Source organism: Rattus rattus, chromosome 13 (assembly GCF_011064425.1).
Source record: "Rattus rattus isolate New Zealand chromosome 13, Rrattus_CSIRO_v1, whole genome shotgun sequence".
NCBI lineage: Eukaryota > Metazoa > Chordata > Mammalia > Rodentia > Muridae > Rattus > Rattus rattus.
Genome location: NC_046166.1, coordinates 24,881,701 through 24,904,571, shown reverse-complemented (window position 1 = coordinate 24,904,571; position 22,871 = coordinate 24,881,701). Strand labels below are relative to the sequence as shown.

Genomic DNA, 22,871 nt, shown 5'->3' with positions numbered 1-22,871 from the left:
AAATGGACTTCACTTACATGTATCAATGTTTATTATAGTATGAGGCTCGGGGCATGGTCGGGAAAATGGCTGTCTATATTTTATCATAACTACAGCTTTTTCCATTCTAACTAGCTTCATTCCAGATTATCTTAAAACAATTTTAAAAATATCAGGCTGCATATTGGTTCCTCCTCATCTTCAATAAAAGTATTGCTACATCCCAGAACCAAGATTCTGGATCACTTGTCTTCCTTACTAACAGCCTTCTCCCCACTAAAGAAGCATTACTACTATGAGTAACATTCTAAGTTCAGACCTCAAGCCCAGACTCTCCTATCAACTTTAAATTCAAATGTCCAATTGTCTACTTATTCAACGTTAATGTTTATGTCTCTCTCTTTCAAAACCCTACTTTGGGCTCACGAACATGTTCAAGTGTTTCTGCCTGCAAACCATTTGCAGGATCTGAGTACTTCCTTGTGCTCTCTTACTGATGCCCTAATCTGACCATGCTCATGCAGTCCACTTACACACACACACACACACACACACACACACACACACACACACACACACACAGCAAGACACGTATGCATCTGAACACACGCACACACGATGCACACATGCGCACACAGAGCCTTTCTTATCTCTGCCTCTGCCCTTGCCCCTACCCTACCTCACATATATTCCTTGACACATATGGAGCTTTTGAATCTAGCCTCCTCTCACTGAAGTTTAATTTTTAGCCTTCTTAACCTGATTTCACTACAATTGACATGTGATGGTGTTTTCTTCTTTTTTCTTTAGAGTATGAAACATTATGAGAAATAGATTTGAAATTAGAAGCCTTAGATAATGAATATGTATCAAAATCATTTTGTCTCTCTAAAACTAAGATTTAACTTTTAAAAGGAATAATTAATAATAATAATTGTTATACAAGGTTGAAAAATCATACTTGATAAATGAAAGATCATTGGTAAATATAAATTACTAGAGAAATACTTAGTGTTGATTGTAGTCCAGTCATTTCTATCTACTCAAAAGCAACTCATAGACCTATTTATGAGGTATGTTTGTGTGTGTCTGTGTGTGTGTGTGTGTGTGTGCATGTATTCAATTGAGCATTCAAAACTGAATATTTTCATATATATATTCATATATATTCATGCCATCAGAATTTTTGAGCCTGTTTTATTTCATATTCTTTAGCTTCAACCAATTATTGAAATGGATGTTTACTGATTTCGAGATAACATGAAACAGCTTTAAGGCAAACTCATATCAATGAAACTGAAATTTTAGAAGTGATTCTGAATCCTTGATAGAACCATTCCACAGGCAATATGACAATGGGGGAAAAAGAGTATTAAAGAAGCTGAAAAAAACGACTCTCAGTCACCTCCTGTAACTTAGCCCAAAATGTGAACCTAATTCAAAGTGGGAACATACCAAGTACAAACACTTGCCAATTAGCTAATTATAGTCCTGTTATTGAGAAGTTACAATAATTAAATTCAAAGTAATTTCAATACCACAGCTTCTTCCTTGTAATTTAAATCCTTCACTTCTCTGCCCACCAAAAAATTATCTGATAAGTTCTATTTTAAATGATCTGAGATCATAATATAATCACACCCCTTCCTCGGTATCCTGTTCATTTCTCAAATATAAAACAAATTAGAACCAAAGCACTATACTTTTCTTTCTGCTACTGGCCTTTAACTCATCATTACCATCTTTTAAAACTTTACAATGGATCGGGTTTTCATTACCTTACATACTCAAATATCCTTTAAAATAGATCTATTGATTTTACTCAATTTAAAATCTTTTTTGCTAGTCTATATCTCTGAAAATTTGTGTATGTAATAATGTGTATAGCTACATAAAAATGAACACATATATACATATGCGGCACATGCAAATATTTAGACCTACAAAAAACTGCAGTTTGTGCCAGGTCCTGTACATGTGTCACTTCTATAATCATAAGCATTCAAATGAATAACCCCACCCCACAATATGCATTATAAAATACTGAGTGCTTCCACAAACTCTTTACTATTATTCTCTAAAGAATTTTATTGTTTAAAATTGAAATAATTTATATGTGCTTCTACAAGTCAACCATTACACTTACATGATTTCTTTTTAAGTCATAACACTTCCAGGCCACTCCAATTTCATCATCAAGTAACAAACATTAATACTTGGGCAGATCTATTTCAAGTATTTTTTTTCTATTTTTTCTCTATCATTCATAAGTAAACAACATACAATAAACACTTTTACTATAAAATGCGTATTTTAGAAAACTTTTTCTTTTTGTGTAATGTATTGTCAATATTCCCGCAAATGGAAACAAATACACTTAAGCTGATTCTTTCCATTTTTTCTTTCATTGTTTTTGAGATTATAATATAATTACATCATTTCTCCAAGCCCTGTTATATACCCTTCTTTGCTTTCATTCAAATTCATGGCCTTTCTTTTACATTAATTGTTATTACATGAGTATATGTACATACATATTTATTTTACACACACATATATATATACATATGTATATATATATATATATACATGTTTTCATGTCCAAACGGATAAGGGAAAGCCCTTATGATCTCAAACCTACACCAAGAACTACAGATGTCAAGGAATGCTGAGAGTGGAAGAAATGGTCTTCCCTAGGGAAGAGCACAGCAATTGGTTATCCAGTATAAAATAACTAATTTTTACAGAACCTTCCTTATAGATTCTCCAAAAAATGTGCCATAATTCAGTCAGCCATTTGCCTCATGATGAACACTGTGATGTTTTTGTTTGTTTGTTTGTTTGTTTTTGTTTTTTCTTTTCTTTTTGGAGCCAGGGACAGAACCCAGGGCCTTGTGCTTGCTAGGCAAGTGCTCTACCACTGAGCTAAATCCCCAACCCCAAACACTGTGATGTTTTATGGGGTTTTGCCTTTTAAAACAATGTTTCAATACTGACTGAACAATCCATGAACGCATACACATTCCAATAAACACTCGCAAGCTTTGTTCTGGAAAGCCACTGGGTTGTTTGGATATTTTCGGTAGGGTTTTCCTTTCTAATTTCTTTAAGTTAGCTTATAAAATCATGTGTTTCCATACGGCTTCTTCCTCTCAGTTGTGGTTAACTCCCTCCTGCCTCCCTCACTGAAACCTCACCATCTAGCCCCTCACTCCAGACATTTCACTCAAGTTCTACTGTCGGTATTGGCTGTTAGTGTTGCCTTCAGACTTCCTAGGTAAGAAAATTTCCTGGTCTATAACCAACTCCAGATCAATGGCAGCAATGACTGACCCTGTGAAACACACAGGCACCAATGGAGATGATGCAAGAATTTAAGAACAAGAGCGTTATTGGCGCACACTGAGCAAAGCAGGCTAGTTTCCTTCAGGGCCTTTCCAACATCCGGATTTGTATGGATATTGATGAACAGATCTGATCTTTCATGTTCAGAACTCGTGTTCGCCCAGTAAAAAACACTTGTGTTTCAAAAGGAAAGAGAGAGAGAAATCTTAACTGAAAGGATGGTGTAACACAATGGCATATCTCACAGGGAACTATAATTAATGTGTGAACAGCACAGTGCGGGTCAGTGAGTGACCTTTCTAATTGACCCCTATTCATGTACACAAGTCACTACTGCTAACTTCACTCATTTGCATAATCTGCTTCAAATAGGCTGAATATGATAATTGCAATTATTTTAAGACTTTAGAATAGCATTTTTCTATGAGGAGTTGAGGGTTATAATACCTTAACATAACATGAACAGCTACATTTCCACAAATTAAAAGAATGAAATTCTCTTTGAGGCCATGTTAGTGGAAGACGATGCTGAAAGAAATGTGACTAAATATACAGTTTAGTTGAGGTTGAAATAATGTTATCAGCAGGCATGAAGGCACACATAATCCCCAAACTTTAGAGGCTAAGACAAAGTATCGCAAGTTCCAAAAGTGAGCCTGCATCACCAAATGAGATTCTGGGAAAAAATGAAGATAAAGTTAAAATAGTAGTATAAAGGGCTCCAACTGGTAGCAAATGAGATGTCTCAGCAGTTAAACACTTTATTCTCAAGACAGAGCACAAGAGATGAGACCTCTAGAACCCATGTAAGTGTCCACAAGGCATAGCAGCCCTCATGGAATTGCAGCCTTAGAAGGCAAAGACAGGGGACCTGGGGAACAAGCTGGCTGTCTAGAATAGGCACATTGACATGCTCTGAGTTACATTGAGGGCTCTTGCCTCAAAGAATAACTTAAAAGAGCAATAAAATACAACCCCAGCCATCAACCTCCAGGCTCGACATGCTTATGCTCACACATGGGCCACACACGCTGACTGTCGTAAAAAACTAGCAATGTGAGATATACTAGCTCATAGACGCTCAAAATGATCACTCTGTGAGTTTTATAGACACACGGATGAGATATTGTACACATTCAATATATCCCTGTGTAATGTAACCACATGTTATAACATGTGGCTGATAGGAAAATCAGGAACAAAAAAATATTGCCAGTTTTAAAGACATTAGCACAATTTGATTGACATGATTATTGAGTTCCTTGGTGCTCTGGGACTCAAAACCCAAAAAGCAGAGGACAAGGCACACTAAAGCTGGAACGTCTGAGCAAGCACACAACTCAAAAATTAGGAAGTAAAATGTATAATGTATAATAAGGAATGAAAATTAAATTTATTCCATCCCTTGTACACAGTATGGATTTTTCTGAAAGGCTTGAAACTAAGCAGGAAAAGAAGCAAATGTACCTTGAGATCATAAGTAAAATCTGCTCCAGAACTAAGTGTCTATGCTGGAATGGTGGTGCTTGGGAAGCTTGGAAAGTGGATTTATTTTAAAGTGCTTCTCGCTCTTAGTGTGCTCAGACCCAGCAGAAGCAAGAAAAAAGCTTCCAAATTTAGTAGAAATGGGAAATATGAAAATAAAATCCTCCAAGTATCAGTAAACTGAATGTGGCAAAATTAAAAGAGATGAGGAGGGGAGGGAGGGAGGGAGGGGGGGGAGGGAGGGAGGGAGGAGAGGGAGAGAGGGAGGAGGAGGAGGAGAGAAGAGAAGAGAAGAAGAGAAGAGAAGAGAAAGAAGAAGAGAAGAGAATAGGAGGAGAGAGAGGATACTCAAACATGATTTATCCCAGGAGTATAGATTGGTTTCATATTGATGAACAAATTTTTGTGATTATACATTAATAAGTCAGATTGCATCAATCTTAAAAATGCATATTTAAAACCTGCAGTATTCTTTAATCTGATAAATGGTATCTCTAGTTTACATCATAAATGGTACCTGACACATAACTGAAAGCTCCTCTTTAAAATGTAGAACAAGGTGACAGTAAGCACAGTAAGAAAAGGTTAACAAACTAAAATATTCAAGGAATGTAAAGGAAGGAACAACACTATATGCTTATTCACCATGACTTGATTGTATATGAAAGGAGTTGGGCAAAGTGGGACACACCTCTAATTCAGTTACTTGGTAAGTAGAAATAGTATGATCAAGAATTCAAGATCTTCCTCAAATATGTGGGGAGTACAGGGCCAGCCTGGGCTAAAGTTGTTCTGTCTCAAAATACCAGACAAACAAAGAACAGTAAAATATTTTAAAGTTGATAAAAAGAAATTTTTATTTAGTTTATAAGAAATTGCTGGAGATTTGAAAAAAGAATAAAAGCGTCAAAGGAAAAAAATATACAGTTCAGGGTTGAGATGGCGCGGTGGTTAAAAGCACTTGCTGCTCTTTCAGAAGAGCCAAGTTTAGCATCCCGCACCCATACTGGGCAGCTCGCACCACTTGTAACTCTAGCTCTAGGGGATGCAACACCTTTTCTCAACTCTGAATGTTTCTACACTCACATGTACACATGCCCGCACACAGATACATGTCAATATACATAACAACGAAATAAATCTTAAATATAATGAGATATTTTACATAGCTTCAATAAGTAGTTTAAAGGGGAAAGAGATATACATAAAATAGAAAATGTTAGTAAATCTATCAAAACTGACAAATGTTACAGTTAAACTACTTTCTCAGAATGGGTGGGTGGAAGATATGTATGTTCATGTGTTTGCTAACATATGTGTAAAAATACAAAAGCATGTATATGGATCTATAGGTGGAGGCCGGAGATCAACTTCAGATGTACTCTTCAGTTCCTGTAGGCCTTTTCTCTAGAGACTAGCTCTTTTGTTCTGAACTTGAAACTCATCTACTTGGCTAGGTCAGCTAGTCAATGAACTCCAGGGACCCAGCTATCTGCTTTCTATTAATTTAACTGACTTCATGTGAATGGTGGTTACGAATTTAGCTTGTATACAAGGGACTTTGTCAACTGTGCTATCCCCTTATGTCCTTAAAACCTATTAAATATAGTTAAAGAAGGCATGAACAAATATTGATTATAGTCAATACTCATGCATTAAAAGATTACCTTAAAAATAATTCTTTCCGAATTAGCCCATAATAATGTGACTCCTGTTGAATGTAAACACTGAGACTTTTCAAGTTGATATATATATATATATATATATATGTATATATATATATGAGCAACAATGAAGAATTACATGTAAGTCAAAGGGATTTTAAACTAAGTTTATTTACTTTCAAAACACAAACTTGGTTATTATATTCTATCTCTTACTTTGCTTGTGTTTTCAAGCTTCTTCTACCCTCCCCTCCCTTCTTTCCTTCCTATCATTCTTGATTTCTTTATTTATTCATTTTTGAGTATGTATGTATATGTCAATGGGTATGCATGTGTGTACCTGTGTTCAAGTATGTGTGCGTGTGTGGAAAGCAGATTATGGTAGGCTCGTTGTCCATTTACTCTCAGGCGTCTGCCTGTCTCTGCTTACACAGATTTGGGATTGCAAGGGTGTACCATCACACTGCCTTATGCATAAGCTGGCAATAGAACTCAGGTCTACATGCTTGCAAGAACTTTTCTGACTGAGACAGGTTCAGTGTCCATAGCCATGCCTTTGACACTGCTGACCTCCCAATCTGATCCTCAATGGTGTCTCTTGTGTTTTAAACCTGATCTTTCTCTTCTGTGACCCAGAAGCCAGTGTACATGAGTTCATCCCTGGTCTTTCACTAAGCTCACAGTCACACTGTTCCCACACGTCCTTCAACTATTAGACAAGCCCACTTACATTCTCACACATCTTGATATGGCTGCAATCAAGCCAGCAGTCTGTTTCTAAATCCCTAGTAATCCCTTTTCTCACTACAAACAGGATCAAGTTCAAAGTCTGGGTGTTAAAAGTTCTTGACACTGTATCACTCAGGATCTGGTCTTGCCAAAGCATAAATTTTACCCACCCTTTGCTCCTTTCACATAGAACTAATTCCCACTTTTCCACACTTTCATAAAAGTCATGAACTTTCACAGCTCCAGCTTTTATCTTCGTTATTTGGCTCTAAATTTTTGCCCCACCTTTTTACCAAGAAAAAAAAAATTGCACAACGTCAAGATTCAGCTCAAATGTCATCCTTCATGAGAAGCCTTCTTTATACCAGATGTGGAGAATTCCACCTTCAGTACTAACACAATATTTTGCTTCTTATGCTTTGATATTTACAGTTGAAGCGTTATTGCCCCATTCCCATGTACGTAATGAAATCCTTGCAGGAAGGGCACAGAACTGTTCAAATTCACCTCACACATTCATGAAACAGATCAGGTACGGTACATTGTTTATGTTCATTTGTATCATACAGCTTATCGGCTTACACAGACCTTGTGCTCTTAATCCTTACCTGTTTTATGAACTAGATATTACTTTCCCCGAGTTACAACTGAACAGGCTTAAGTTCAAAGGCTCTGGAAGGAGAGCAAGCTAATATAATTTAACATCAAGAGCTATGATTTGTATGCATGTTTCCCACACAATACTCAGTAGTGTTTACATTAAATTACACCACCTCCACTTTCTGTTGCTAATTTCTGTTGGACTTCTTTATTTACTGATACAAAATCCTTAAGAATGAAACTTCCTTTGACAGCAATTTAAGAAGTTTGTTCTTCATTTTAAAGCATGTTTTACATAAAATAAGTAACATAACAGAAAGTTACTCTTTACTAGGAAATTCAGATAAAATGAAGATTTATGAAGGTCAATTTCATAGAATAATTAAAAATATATGCTTATGCTAAGCTAAAGAGCAATATATATACACACATATATATATACATATATACAAGTGATTAAATATAAGTGATAATATGTGTATGTGGTTAATTAAAAAGTATATATTTTAGCCAGGTGTCTTCTTCAATTTACTTTATGTATATGAGCACACTGTTGCTGACACACCAGAAAAGTGCATTGGATCCAATTACAGATGGTTGTGAGCCACCATGTGGTTGCTGGGAATTGAACTCATGAACTCTAAAAGAGCAGAGAGTGCTCTTAACCCCTGAGGGTCTCCAGGTCCCACATCTGTAATCTTAGCAACTAAGATGAGGTGAGACAAGAAGATCAAGGGCAGTCTTAGCCACATAGTAAACTCAAGGACATCCTGGGCTACATTGTACTCTTTCTGAAACAATAATACACATCCTAATATTCCCCACAATCAGTAAAATGCCTTAAGGCAAGATTGCTTTCCAAGTTTCTTTGCTTATATCTCTTATGCACTCTGCTGTGAAACTGACCTTAACTTGAGAACATTTGATTTCTGCCTTCTTCTACTCACACTGTACCCACTTGATAGTCAAACCTTTCCCATGAAACAAGTTCATCAGGCTGACCTCTAGTCTGATGGTAATGTGGCACTAAACCCTCTTAGAGAAGCAGGCGGGGGTACCAAGCATCCCTTGCTCTTCCGTGGACAGGCAAATATTTTGCTGATGGACTTAAGAAGAGAAAGAGGATGGAAAATTACACACACATTATTTTCAAACCTACTGTATTTTGAGACATTGCCTTACCATATAACTCTGACTGGCATGGATCTAGTTTTGTAGATCAAAATGGCCTCAAACTCACAGAGATGTACCTGCCTCTGACTCCTGAATGCTGGCTTTGAAGGTGGGCATCACCATGCCTGGCTTACAAGGCTATTGTGTGATAAAGAGAGGAAACCTAGAGAGCTTATGGCCACTTCAGTCTGATGGCTACCACGGTCTGGCTGAGACATTGTACCAGTGAGTCAGAAGTGGCAAACCTTCTTTTCCATTCAGTTGACAGGGGCCACCTATCCTGTGACTCCGATTTCAGAGAAGCTGCTCATAATGTCAAGGACAGCAGAATTCAGACATTGCTAGGGCTCAACTGGTCTTAGACATTTTTAAACCTTGAAGACCAAGACCAGCAAAAACAAGAGGTATTGCCTGCATGGCAGGGTTATAAGAGCACAGCCAGCCCATATATATATATATATATATATATATATATATATATATATATATACATATATATATATAATCCTAAACGAGTAGGCTAGTTTCTTTTCTAGTTACTAAAGCACAGTCCAGATAAGTTTATTTAAAGAGAGTGACAATTACAATTACTTTGCAAAGTTACAGTAGAATAGTATGAATCAAAAGAACAGCCTCTTATTTAATTTCTTTTATCGCATTTCTGCTTTTCTTTGTAAACAAAGAAAATGTGAACCATGTGCTTTTAAATCTGTACAAGAATAAGCACAAAGTGTGCTTTTTTACCTACTCAAAATTACAGAGGAATATAAAAAGCTGAAAACGCAAAGATCAAATTGCTTAAGAAAAAGTAATTGAAATCAAGGTAGCTAACATACTCTATCAACCAAATAATTCCATAAGCAGTTACTGGTTACATCTCATCCCAGTCCACTGCCAAGTGTCAAAGTCTATGGGGTACTTACAGGAAGTACTCCCATCAAAGTGTAATTCTTCATGTATCTTGAGAAAAAAATCCTCCCAAGCTGTATGAGACCATAAATTCAATTTGTCATAATTTATCCTAGTATCCACTTTCAAAAGCTAAATTGAAATAAGTTTAGCATACAATTGTGGCACTATTATATGCCAAAGCTAACTTTTAGAGTGCAATTATGCTATTAGTATATAACCATGTATATGAACTAGTATATATTTGCAAAACAGAAAAGTGAGGAGATTAGGGGAGTGGCTTGGTCAGTAAAGGGCTTGCCACGGAAGCATGAAGAACTGAGTTTAGTCGCTAGCCCCATGTTAAATAAAATACAGTTCTGGACATGTTTCTAGAAAACTAGTGCAGTTTAAGGGAGGTCGAGTCAGGAGGATGACTAGGTCCTGATTGATGGCTAGCCAGTCAATGTAGCCAGTCACTGAAATCTAGGTTCAGTGAAAGACTATATCTGAAAAGCTAAGGTAGAGACACAGAGAGGTGGAGAAGTGATTGAGGAAGACATCTGATAATGTTGAATCCTGCCCTCCACAAACTGCACGCGGTAAGATACACGCAGACACAGACACAGACACAGACACACACACACACACACACACACACACACACACATGCATGCACGCATGCACACAGTAAAGTGAGAACCTCAGGACTCAATTTTATTTCATATTTCTGTGTCTGAGAGAACCATGTTTCATTCATGGTAAATGCTCAAGAAATACTGAATGAATTAATGAACATTTGCAGCTTAGACTCATATGCTCAAACTTAGCTCTTTGTAAACACGGGATTGTAAATGTTTAAACTCAAGTCAATCCAGATGGCAAATAAAATCCAAACCAGAAACTACTAGAAGACAATGTAGCCAAGATTCTATTCACACACTAGTCGATGCTAATTGAACATTGACAATATATCTTGAGTATATAGAATTCAGGAACACATTTGGCACACTGGTGTCCTATCACATCTCTTGGGACAAAAACTTCTTTGTGGGGAAGGGCTTTAACTTGTCAAGAAGAAAGGTATTAGAATACTGGAGAATGAATACGTCTTCACTCATCCAGGAGAAAGCAACCTTTATCTCACTGTTTTTATGAAGATTTGTAAAAAAAAATAAGTACTTGTGACTTAAGAAGTTCTCTATGCCCTATGTACTTGTAGAGTTTTACACAAAAGTAATACATCAGTATGTCTTAAGCGAAGTAACATATACTTTACACTCATATAGTTCTCATAATAACATTATGCAGATCATATTATCTCCATTTTGTCTATCAGAAAATTAAGCATACCTGAGTTACTAACCAAATTGCCAAAGCCATGGTTATTATATAGAAGGTGCAGTATTGGAGTCCATTCGCGCCTAACTCTGAAGCCCACTGTTTCCTGTATTATTTAGTGTGTGTGTTTGTTCACCCCTGTATAGGACAGAGAACGACTCTCAGTAGACAGTTTTCTACTTCCACTATGTAGGTTCTGGGATTACATTCAAGTCATTGGTGTGGTGGTTTAGATGACAATGACCCTCACAGGCACATAGATTTCAGCGTTTGGTCACCAGGGAGTGACACTATTTGGAAGGACTAGAAGGTGTGGTCTTGTTAGACGAAGTGTGTCTGGGGATGGTCTTTGAGGTTTCGAAGAGCCCATTCCAAGCCTTTTGCTTCCTGCTGCCTGAGGATCCAGTGTGGAACTCTCAGTGACTGCTTCTCCAGCATCACATGTGCCTGCGTGTCACCATGCTGCCTGCCACGGTGACAGTGGGACTATCACCATGCTTCCTGCCATGGTGGCAGTGGGATTAGTCCTCTAAAACTGTAAGTCAGCCCCCATTAAATGCATTCCTTTGTAAGAGTTGCTGTGGCCATGATGTCTCTTTATAGCAAGAGAAACCCTATCTAGTATATCTCCCATAGAAGCAGGGGCCCTTACCCTGTGAGCCACCTCACCGACCTTCAAGTTATTAACAAATTATTATCCTACTCCTTTGAAACCTTGAAAAATAATTTTTTTTTGAAAAATAATTTTGAAACTAAATCAAGATCACACAAAATATTTGCATATAATAAGAAAAGGAAATAAGAAAAGAAAGGGATGGGGAGGGAGGCAGACAATGTGGTTGGTTGTCCAGGGTCCTGGGTTCAATTCTTGTCTGTCACAGTGAAATGCAAGTTATCTTTAAATGCTTAGTTGTCTGTTTCATCAAAAAAAAAAAAAGTCATACAATAAAATGGTTTTTTTTTTTTGAAGTTAGAGTTTGTATTTGAAGTTTGTCTTATTCTTCTCTGAGTTTCAGAGTATCTCCTAAAGATTTGCTCCTCCTGTGGATATTCCAAGCCTAGAATCCCATGAAGAAGCTCTCAATCATCACTATTTTTTCACTGTGTTAACTATGGCTACTTCAACCAGCCAACTGCTCATACACGCCATTCCAAACAGACATTTAAAGCAACCCAAGCTCCCAATCTAGTCTATTATCCCCACTCTTCATATTCTAACCCTGGTGAGTGTGCCTTTTGGCCACATTTCACTTGGGCCCAGATATACACAATTTCTTTTATGGATTGTAATTGCCTATAAAGCACCAATGCCAGCCAGTTTTAAGGTTTCAAAAACCTAAAAAGACTAGTTTTTACCAGATTTTGTGCTAAACCTACTTACTAGAACAAATACAAACAGAAATTCTCCTTTCTAAAAATCATGATCATTTGGTAAAGGTAATAAATATATTTTCTTTGAAGAAATTTTCATCACCATAATAGTACTAGGCTTCCAAGCAGTTTACCTAACCTTACTATTCCTTAAAGTTTTCAAAACATATGACCTTAGGTCTTTTAGATACTGTGTTTGAAAAGGGTAATTTAAAAATGTATATATCATTACACAGCTTATTTGTCTCCTAAAAAAAAAACTCACACACCATCTGCATATATAAGATATAGTATGAATAATTTCCACGGATGGCCAGCATTTAAAAGAATGCTCTTCATACCCATTGTGGATTCATAACCATTCTCTGATAATCTCAACTGTAAAAAATGCAAAATATCACCACCTGTGTGAGCAGCTGGATGCCAGTGACTAATCTCTGCCCAAACCCATTCACACTGCCTCCGTGACACGGTAAACCTGCTGCCACAATTTATTAGAAAAAAATGTTAAATTTTGCATTGCACATGTGCCTAGTACTGAAGACTTTGTGCCAGGAAAATGTTCCACACTAAGTTACCTTTACAATTTAAACACAGGGAAGAAAAGCCCAGCAGTGTCTTTCCCCAACCACTCAAATATTCAACTCTACAATTACTAGTCATATGCATTCTTAGTTATCTCATACATGGGGGGAGGTATTTCATTTCTAGCTCCTCTAATATAGAGAATGCTCTCTCAAAAGAGGACCTTCATTTCACTTCACACAAGTGAAACACTCTGGTCTTACTCTGAAGGTGGAGGGGAAGGTCTTTAAAATTCACAAGCAATGACGAAAATATGGAACCTTGCAAGAGCCAATCACAACACATGGATGCCTGTGTTAGATTTATCACCTCCTCAAATGAAAGTCTTACCGCATTTGCATTGTATTGACTGGAGTATCAGAATATGGGGCTAAGGAAGGGAAGACATTGTATACATGGAAACCTGGGCTAATTTCTCATCACTTCCTACCCCTGGGACAGGACAGGACACTAGCAAGCCTTTCCTAGGTCTTAATTTCTTCACATATTCATGAGAGACTATGATATTTGTGTGACTGATGCAATTAACATGGACTTCTTCCACAGAGAGGGGACTCTAGATTCTTCTTATTTTAAGACTAAGTCTTACTATATAGCCTTGGGTGACATGGAATTCAAAAATGTAGACCAAGATGGCCTTGAACTCTGTGGTGGTTTGCATATGCTTGGCCCAGGGAGTGGCACTATTAAAAGGTGTGGCCTTGTTGGAGGAAATGTGTCACTGTGGGGGTGGGCTTGGAGACCCTCCTCTAGTTGCCTGAGGATCCTCCGTGTCTTCCTGGTTTCCTTTGGGTGAAGATGTAGAACTCAGCTCCTCCTACACCATGCCTGCCTAGATGCTGCAATGCTTCTGCCTTGATGATAATGGACTGAACCTCTGAACCTGTAAGCCAGCCTCGATTAAATGTTGTCCTTTATAAAACTTACATTGGTCATGGTGTCTGTTCACAGCAATAAGACCCTAACTAAGACAAACTCACAGAGATCATCCTTATGTTTTAGGGGACTATGTATGTGTGCCATCCCATCTTCAGTGTGATATATATCATGAAGATGATTCCTAAATACAGAGACACTTAACTTCTGCCCTCTTGGATATTTTCTATTTATTTTGCTTTCAAACTTAAAGGTTCTATTATCTGTGCAGTGAAATATAGTCATGGCACCCAGTAAGAGGATGGAGCTCAATAAATGTGTCTTTAAGTAATTTGTCTACTGTATAGCATTGTGTAGAAACTTAAGGTGACCTTACTAGATGATATCATTTTATGGGACAACCATTGTAAGAAGTCTGTTACTTACTAAAATAGTGTATGTAAACATATACATTATTTTATGTAAGTGTATATGACCACATATACCCATCTTAAAACACAATACTTACTAGAACACACACACACGCGCACTCACTCACTCAACTACTAAGCATTTGCCATCTCAGAACAGATCGTGGAAGAGGACCAGAGCTCCATGGATCTAGAGTAGTCAATCAACTAACCTGACGCCACAGACATGCCCAGCATGGCGCAAAAACCAGCAATTATCCCAGTAAACACTTCACATCCAGTCAAAGTAAAGAAAGAGTTCAAAGGACTCTGATAGGAGCAAACAGGCCAGTAACCCCTGGAGGTGACTCTGTGGTGCACAATCCACATGCTGACAGCTCAACATGGATGAGAAATGCGAGGAATGAGCAAACCGTTACACCCTGTTGTCCTCCACCCCTGCCTCCCCCATCACACCAATCAAATGGCATCAACAGGAATCTTAGTAACACAGCAGATATCAAACCCTAACGGTAAATACATATATTTTATCTCAGGCTCTGTGGTGACTCTTTTCATTGATGAAATACTACAGTGTTAAATGTTATTAGAATATTTTTTAATACCCCAAGTCTGAATGCTTTGTACAGTGTATGGACACACACCATTAGATTTGGTTTGTAGCTACTTGTGACCTCGTTACCAGCAGTAAGGGAATTGTTAAAGTGTGATTGACAGGAAATGTTTAGCTGAAACTACAAATGTAAATTGCAAGAGAAAAGGCTGAATAGAATAAACATGTCCCAGTTCACTTTTTGGATTTCAATTATCACCTAATTTACAATGCTTCTTAATACAAATATATGGCCAAGCACTTTAGAATGACCTGTTAGGATAAGCCCACATTTTGCAAGAAGCCAGTGAAATGAGCAACACATTAGGTCAAAAAGGTGCCCCAAACTCCAATAGTCAATATCCAGTCTTAGGACTTAAAATGACAAGAGCTAAATAAATAAACTAGAGGACCCCTCTGGCACTCTGGGAAAGCCCATCATTCTGTGAAATTCATTTCATAGCTTTGAGGGCTAGAAAGAATGTTTTAAATATTTTTCCTCTCAAAGTGTTATTATTCAATAGAAAACTAAAGGAAACAAACTGAATAGTTGTGTTATAGCTAAAGATGGGGAGAAAATTTCTCACTCCTTAAAGTTTGATAATTCTACAATTCATTCCCAGTCTTAGAATAAAAAAAGATCGCAAATGATTTCAAAAATCTCCCAGAAAATGAAATCTTATAGTCCCTGGGGTCTCTCTGGGCCCCTGAGCACTGGCCTAGCCTTGTTCTGAGCTCATGCAGCAGGCATCCATACAGTGAGGAGGGGTAGCACAGAGCCCTTACTAGAACCGTCACCACCTCCCTTAACACTAGATAGTTCCAGCAGAATGTGCCATGACTCGTTTAAATGGCTATCCAACTGTGTTTTCTAACATTTGTTACAAATGCTTACAGAAGATCGCAGTTAAAACATTTTCATGGAAGGACTAGAGCACAATTAAAACCATAGATAATGTCCTAAAGTAAATAATGGTCAATCAGCAGGCAGGATATGAATCTACGTGTCAGCATCACAGGGGCCAATGAGCCTATAGATTTCCTGTACTGTTAGTTGTGAATTTAATGTTTATATAAGTCATATTTGATGAGACACTCACATGTAGGGCTCATACCTACACAATAAAGGGAAGAGTAAGTTTCAACAGAAAAAAAATATGTTCACCTTAGATTGTCATATAAAACTGACTCATCATGAAGGTAAGAGTTGGTTTTATACAGATCAAGTTTTGCAAAGTCTTTCCAAATTCTTACATATTCTGAGTTATATTTAATATGATCTTAAATATAGACAGTAATGCTAAATACATCACTCCTTGAACTGACTCCATGAAAACTCCATGAACCATCACAGAAAATAGTCAAGGAGGAGTGAGAAATGAAAGATCTCTGTAATAAGCCTCAAAGCACTGATGATGGGGGCTGAAGACATGGCCAAGTTGTTAAGAGCACTTGGTGCAGCCCTAGAGGTTTGATTCGCAGCACCTCCAGGAAGGTTCACAACCATTTGTAACTCTAGTTTCATGGATCTATTACCCATTCTCCTGGCACACATATGGTACACAGATTTACAAGCAGGCAACAGGTAGTATACATTCACACACACACATATATACACACTCACACACACACAAACATACTAGTACATGTGTACACATACACACTCACACACATATATACTCAGACACACATACACAAATACATGTATACACATACACTCACACACATATACACACTCAGACACACACATACACACAAATACATGTACATACATACACATACAACCAGACATACACACATACATATACAACAATAATGAATGAGGAAACTGAAAAGAATATGAACAAATGGGAAGACACAAGGATATTGCTAAAATACACCCATTGTCCAAACATATTTACTTAATTAATTCAAAACATTAATGTCTTACTTACTAAAATAAGAAAATCATTCTTAAATTTTGTAGGAACAAAGAAAGAAAAAACCTAGAATAACCAACACAATGAGAGAGAAGGGAGCTAGAAGAATCAGAGTATGTCATTCCAAACTATACCACAAAGGTGTAATAATTCTCCCTGCATGGTACTGGTATTAAAACGAAACATACAGCCAAACAGAATAAAGAGGACCCAGTGATAGTCTCATGCATTTAGAGCCAAATGGCTTCCCACAGAAGCTCTCAAAACACACATGACAGACAAAGTCCCATTTGACTAAGCTGGGCCCTAACTTGCTGTGTATGATTGGTAACCAAGGGCCACACAGAACTCTTGATCCTCTTACCCAAATTCACAGGTGCTGCAATTTCAGACGTGTACCTCACACCTGTCAAAACACATGTTTAAACAAACAGTTCTAAGAAAATGCTGTCTGTGTGAGGAATAAGTGAAAAACCAACCCGAATGGGGTTAAAGACAAATATAAACCCCCAAACTTTAGAACTACAAAAAGAAATAGGAAGTCACTTTATACCTCTGATCCAAAGAAGGATTATATCTTGGTCGAGAATATAAAAGTGCAGGCCACAAAGGAAAATTTAGACAAGTAAGATTATATGAAACTAGAAAGATTGCAGCCTGTAGGGAAGAGACAGCAGAGTAAAGGAGCAACTTACAGGATAGGAGAAATTTTCACAAACTCATCCATTGAGCAGTTAATATTCAGAATATTTGAGGAAACTAGGAACACACCCCAAACTATGGAGGTGAATTTTGAATTTGCCAGTCACACTGTGGAGACAACAGGTGTGAAGAGTTCAGGGTAGGAAAATAAAGGAAGAAGAGGAAGAATGAGAAGAGAAGACAGAAAGAAGAAGTGACTTGATCTAAGAAATTCAAGGAAAAGTAATTTATCTATTTTAATTGTCGATAACTTCTACTTGTGAACCAAACACCCACTGGCCCTCCAGATAAGGGGAAATAAGTGTGCACAGAAATGAAGGCTAGAATTCAAGTATACAGACCATAACGCCTTATCCAGCCATTAGGCAAACCTTATTTTGGCCCTGTCTAAGTTGGTTGGCACCACAGGCAAAATGTGGGAAAAGAAAATATTTTGAAGATCTGAGCCACGAAAGCTAAGGCAGAAGAGACCAGTTAAAGCAGCAGACCCTGAAAGTGAGTTTTCAAAGCAGAGCTTGGCAGCCCAGAGAGGTGCTGACTTCAAGGGAACTGTTTGGATATTTCAAATTGTGATGGAATAAAGTAGACGTGGAATTGAGCATCAAATTCTGAAACACTGAACCTAAGAGGATGCCGGTCCAGCCAGAAAATACCACCAAGAACAACAAAAACAACTACCCTAGAAATTAGAAACTGGTGAAAAAATTCCCAAGACCTCAGGGACATGGAAACTAGGACCCTGGTCGTAGGAAAAACAGCAAAGATTCCTTGGGATACCAAAAGCTTACTTTTTCATGACGGTGCCTGCAGATCCTTCTCAAAGGGCAAGTTCAACCTCTCACCTTCACTGACCTTTAAGAAACAGAAAAGGAGCCATCTACTCATGAATTTCCAGGTAGAGAACTGTTTCACATGCAGCTCCCATGTGAATACAGAGGGGATAACAAACTTACTGACCAAACATTTCATAAGTCTTTCAAGTGTCCACTCACCATATAAAACCCTAATTTAGTCAAACTCCATATTTTCAGTTGTCTGGACATCCTTAATACCTTCTTAAATATAAAGAAAAGAGCAAGAAGGAAGAGAAAAGGAAGGAAACAAAAGAGAGGTACAGAAGGATAAAGAGAAAGGCAGGGAAGTGGGAAAAGAAGGAAGGAGGGAGGAAAACATCCAATTGTTTCATGGGTCTCTGCTTTTAAACATTGTTTCTACACAAATCCCCCCCTACACACACACACACACACACACATACACACACAGTTTGTAAACTGACACTTCACAGAAGTCAGTCTGCAGGTTAACACTCACTGGAGCAGCATCCTGAAAGGAGACAGGCCAACCCTCTCTTTAAGACAACACCCCCGCCCTGTCGCCTCACCTCACCATGTCTCTGATGACCTTCTCCACTACAGAGAGTGAAAAGCACCTGACTGAACACTCAGCTGAGCAGAGGATCCCCCAGTATAGAGCAGCCGAGAGGCCAGCCAGGCATCCTTTAGTGTCATTCTCTCTGCATCTCTGTGCAGAGTCATTCACAGAGAGAAGTACCCCCTTCTATCCCTGCAGATTTCATCTGTGAACACAGTTGAAGTCATGGCAGGCTAAACCAAGCATTTTCGTTTGTACTAGAAATGTCTCAACCAACTCAGCTAAATGATTACAGGCTTTCCTTCTCTCCCACGGTTTTCCAGACTTGAAATCAGAACTCTTACAGATTAATAATTGCCCTCAACTTCATAAAGGTATTAAGAACGGAACACATTGCGTAGCACAGGTTTTGTAGTGGTGACTTGTGTACGTGAATATGTGTTTTGTTGTTGTCATCTTACTTGGAATAGAGTTTTGTAGATGAGACTATGGACAGCCTTGTGTTGAGTATGCGCTAAATTCCTAAGAGTGGGTCTGGCAATATTGCACTGCAGTAGATATGTAAGTGGCTATGACTTCCAGGATTTAAATTCAAAGTAAATGAAATTAACTTCTGATATCAAAGTACTTTCCTCCAAACCAATCAGGATTACAAGAAAACCTGGGCTCATTTCTTTGGTTTGTGTTTATTGTTTCTTTGTGTTTCAAATAATCAGAAAGGAAAATTCAAAATGCAGCAGGAATGGAGTTCTGGGGTGACATCATAAAGGCATTTAATGTCACTGGGTCTCTCTTTTCCTCTCTGTGCAATGGGAAGATTAACAAGCTCCAGCACACTGGAATGCCGTGGACCTAGCTGGAACGACAGACTCAGTGAAGTTTCAAAACCATAAAGCTGTTTGTCTGTGTACCATCAAGCCGTCGTGTACAAAGGAGCAAGGGACGTCAGGATGGTTCTTAGTGAACTTCAGAAAGGACTCACTTCTCAACCCTGGACTAAGTCCTGGAATCCACTACACATGAAAGACAGACCAAAGGCGATGTGTACCTAGAAATCCCCTGTCTTGCTTTTGGGTGGCTATATTTCTCAATGTGCTTGCCTGCTCGCCCCTGATCCCCTGCGTGTGTCTTATTTCAGCAACCTTCTTTTGACTCTTGTTTGGGATTTCAGTGTGCTCAGGTCTTATCTTCCCCTGTTATTTTAACTTGCATTTGCCTTATACAGTGCTAATAAAAGAGACAGTAAGATTTTATCATTCTGTAGCCGGAGTGATAAATTAAAGCCTTTCATCTCAGTATGTTAAAGGGGGGGGGGACTTGGAAAGAGACCCCTGTATCTTTATGTATCTTAGCCTTCTACACTGGCCAGTCTTCCCTTCACAACAGATGCAAATAGACACACGCCCACAGATATACTCCTAGTCAAAGATTGGTAAGAAAAGCAATAGTAATTCTAAGTTATTATTTTCTATCCTTATTCAAAAATAATGTTATACTGAAGGGGAAATGAAAAGCCGGTATCACTCAAGTTGTCTTTTTTCTTTCGGTGTTTATTTGTAAAGAAAAATAAACACCTATGGTTTACATATGCTTGAGCTCACAGTACCTACACCTCACCTTGGTAGCTGACTGACTCTTCCACAAGAAAGAACATCAAAATAGACAGTTCCTTTTACACTATTATAAATCTGGGGCCTCGTCCATCCCTTAAGACAAACCAGAAATTCCACATCCCTTAGTGCAGCATTACTGCAAATACACCACCTACCAAAAGTTACATTTGAGCTGTCACTTGGCATCTAGTCACCACTATAGCCTGAAGAATTCCTGGGGAAACTGTGTTATTGATAACAAGAGGGAATATGTCATCAAAGGTTAACAGGGAATTTTCCAGGGTTTTCCTTCACTTGTGCACTGGTCTCCTTCATGCCCAAGAAGGTTTGACTAGGTCTTACTTACCTAGGGAAGGGGAGAAAACACAGTCACAGACCTAACCATCAGTCTTGGGATCTGGATACACTTAGGTCTATTGGCTATTTGACCCACCCTTCCTCTGCACCCTTGTCTGGAGACCACACCCCTTCCCTTGGGGCAGACCAGATCATGCTTGCCTTCAGTTTCTCAAGGACATTGTTACTTGGGCCTGTTACAGCAACCTTCCCAAAGTTAGTTATGAGTCCGTCCGTGCTGAACTGAGATTGCCTCGGCCACAATCCAACAGAACTTAGGACAGGGAATCCCCAAAACCCTCCCTGGTGCTCCAGCCAGTGTTGGGTTCCCTGGGGCACTGCGCTCACGTGGTTCCTGAGAACCGCGCGTGGAGCTCCCACCACAGGCAGGCAGAAGCTATGCGAGGTGCAGAGGAGGGACGCGTGGTGGCGCCGGGCTCGTGGGAGCAAAGAGTTCCCTGCCCCGTGAGGTGATCCCTGGGCTTCAGACAATGTCGGTGCCACTGCGGCTCCAGGGAGTATTTTCAGGAAGACACAAATTTGAATGGGGTAGCAACTTGGTATAAATACTTTTAGATTTATTTTTAAATGGGAGAAAATAATAACTCCAATCTTATCTACAATTGAGTTCTTTTAAGGTTGTCACAACACTGGTGCTTCTGGCCTGGAACTCACACTTAAACTCTTAGTAAAACAAGGAGTGAGAGTGTCCAGAGGTAGCGATGCTTTCTCCACCCACCTTTTGGAAAACTCTGCCCACTCGGTCATGAACAGATGCTGGGAAACCTCGTCCTGGAACAGCGGAGGTCTTGTCCCTTCCTGGTGCATTGAACCCGCTGCGTGCTGGCATTTAAAACCCACAGAAGCCAGCTGTGTTTATGACTTGTTTAATTTCACAGGGGATGGGGGAGGGATCAGAAACTCCAGGACGGGACGTTTGCCTCTAGCGAGGGGGACCAGTGCTTGGCATCCGATCCTACCAGCACAGAACTCCAGGGAACTTGGGCCGCGCAGGGTGGAGAGGGGGAAAGGAAAAAGGAGGGGGAGAGAGGAGGGGCGACGACGGAGGGGCGGAAGAGGAGAGAAGGAAACAGGTGAGCTCCCACTGCCTCTAGTAGGAGATTCCAGCACCTTGGTCCCCAGCAGCGCGCCACAGTCCCAACTTAGACAGGCACTTACCAGCTTTGCACGGGTCCTTGTAATCTATAGGCTCCGTTTTGTCCTCTTCGTTCCCATCAAAAGTGTAATCATAATCGAGGCCAGCGCAGACCCACAGCTCCCGGGAGAAAACAATACCCGAGACCACCAACCACAGAAGCATCCTAGGGGAGAGCGCTTGCAAACCCATCCTCCTCCCCTAGAGGAAGGAGGGGACCAGACCCCGAGGGCCGCGTGGATATGCGGGGCTCTAGGGACAGTGCTCTTCTCCCCACTGGGAGGATCCTCGGAAAGACCTGAGTGTTCAGGTGTCCGGAGACATGCGGGTGTCTTCCGGACGCTAGAGAGGGCAAACGCTGCCTGGCTCCCCCGGATGCTGGGGAACTTGGCCAGGGACCCGCGGGTGGGCGGAAGGCAGGTGAGGAGCTCGGCCCAGGGCAGCCGCAGCCAACCCGGCACGGTCCAGGTCCTCCTTCCAGCGGCCGAACTTCCCGCGATCGCGATCGCGACCGGCCGCGGCGAGAGGCGCACGGCGGGCTCAGCTGCCACCCGAGCTCCGGCTCCCGCGCCGCGCCCCGCCGCTGTCAGGACCCCCGCGGCCGAGCGAGCTGCAGCCGCCTGCGCCCGCCGCTGCCGCTGCCGCTGCCGCCGCCGCCGCCGCCGCTCCGGGAAGATGAATCCGGTCTGCACATCAGCACATCTGAACTGAAAGGGGAGACCGAGGAAGGGGGTGG

The 22,871-nt window shown here is 39.7% G+C and overlaps 1 protein-coding gene across 1 annotated transcript in view; it reads right to left on the bottom strand.

Moving 5' to 3' along the window:
- Positions 1–22,541, bottom strand: part of Tll1 (tolloid like 1) — a 188,255-nt gene extending 165,714 nt beyond the window's left edge. The window contains exon 1 of the mRNA XM_032919237.1: positions 22,159–22,541. Coding sequence (XP_032775128.1) covers positions 22,159–22,327 — 169 coding nt within the window. The 5' untranslated portion in view covers positions 22,328–22,541. The remainder of the gene's footprint in view (positions 1–22,158) is intronic.
- Positions 22,542–22,871: the final 330 nt, after the last annotated feature.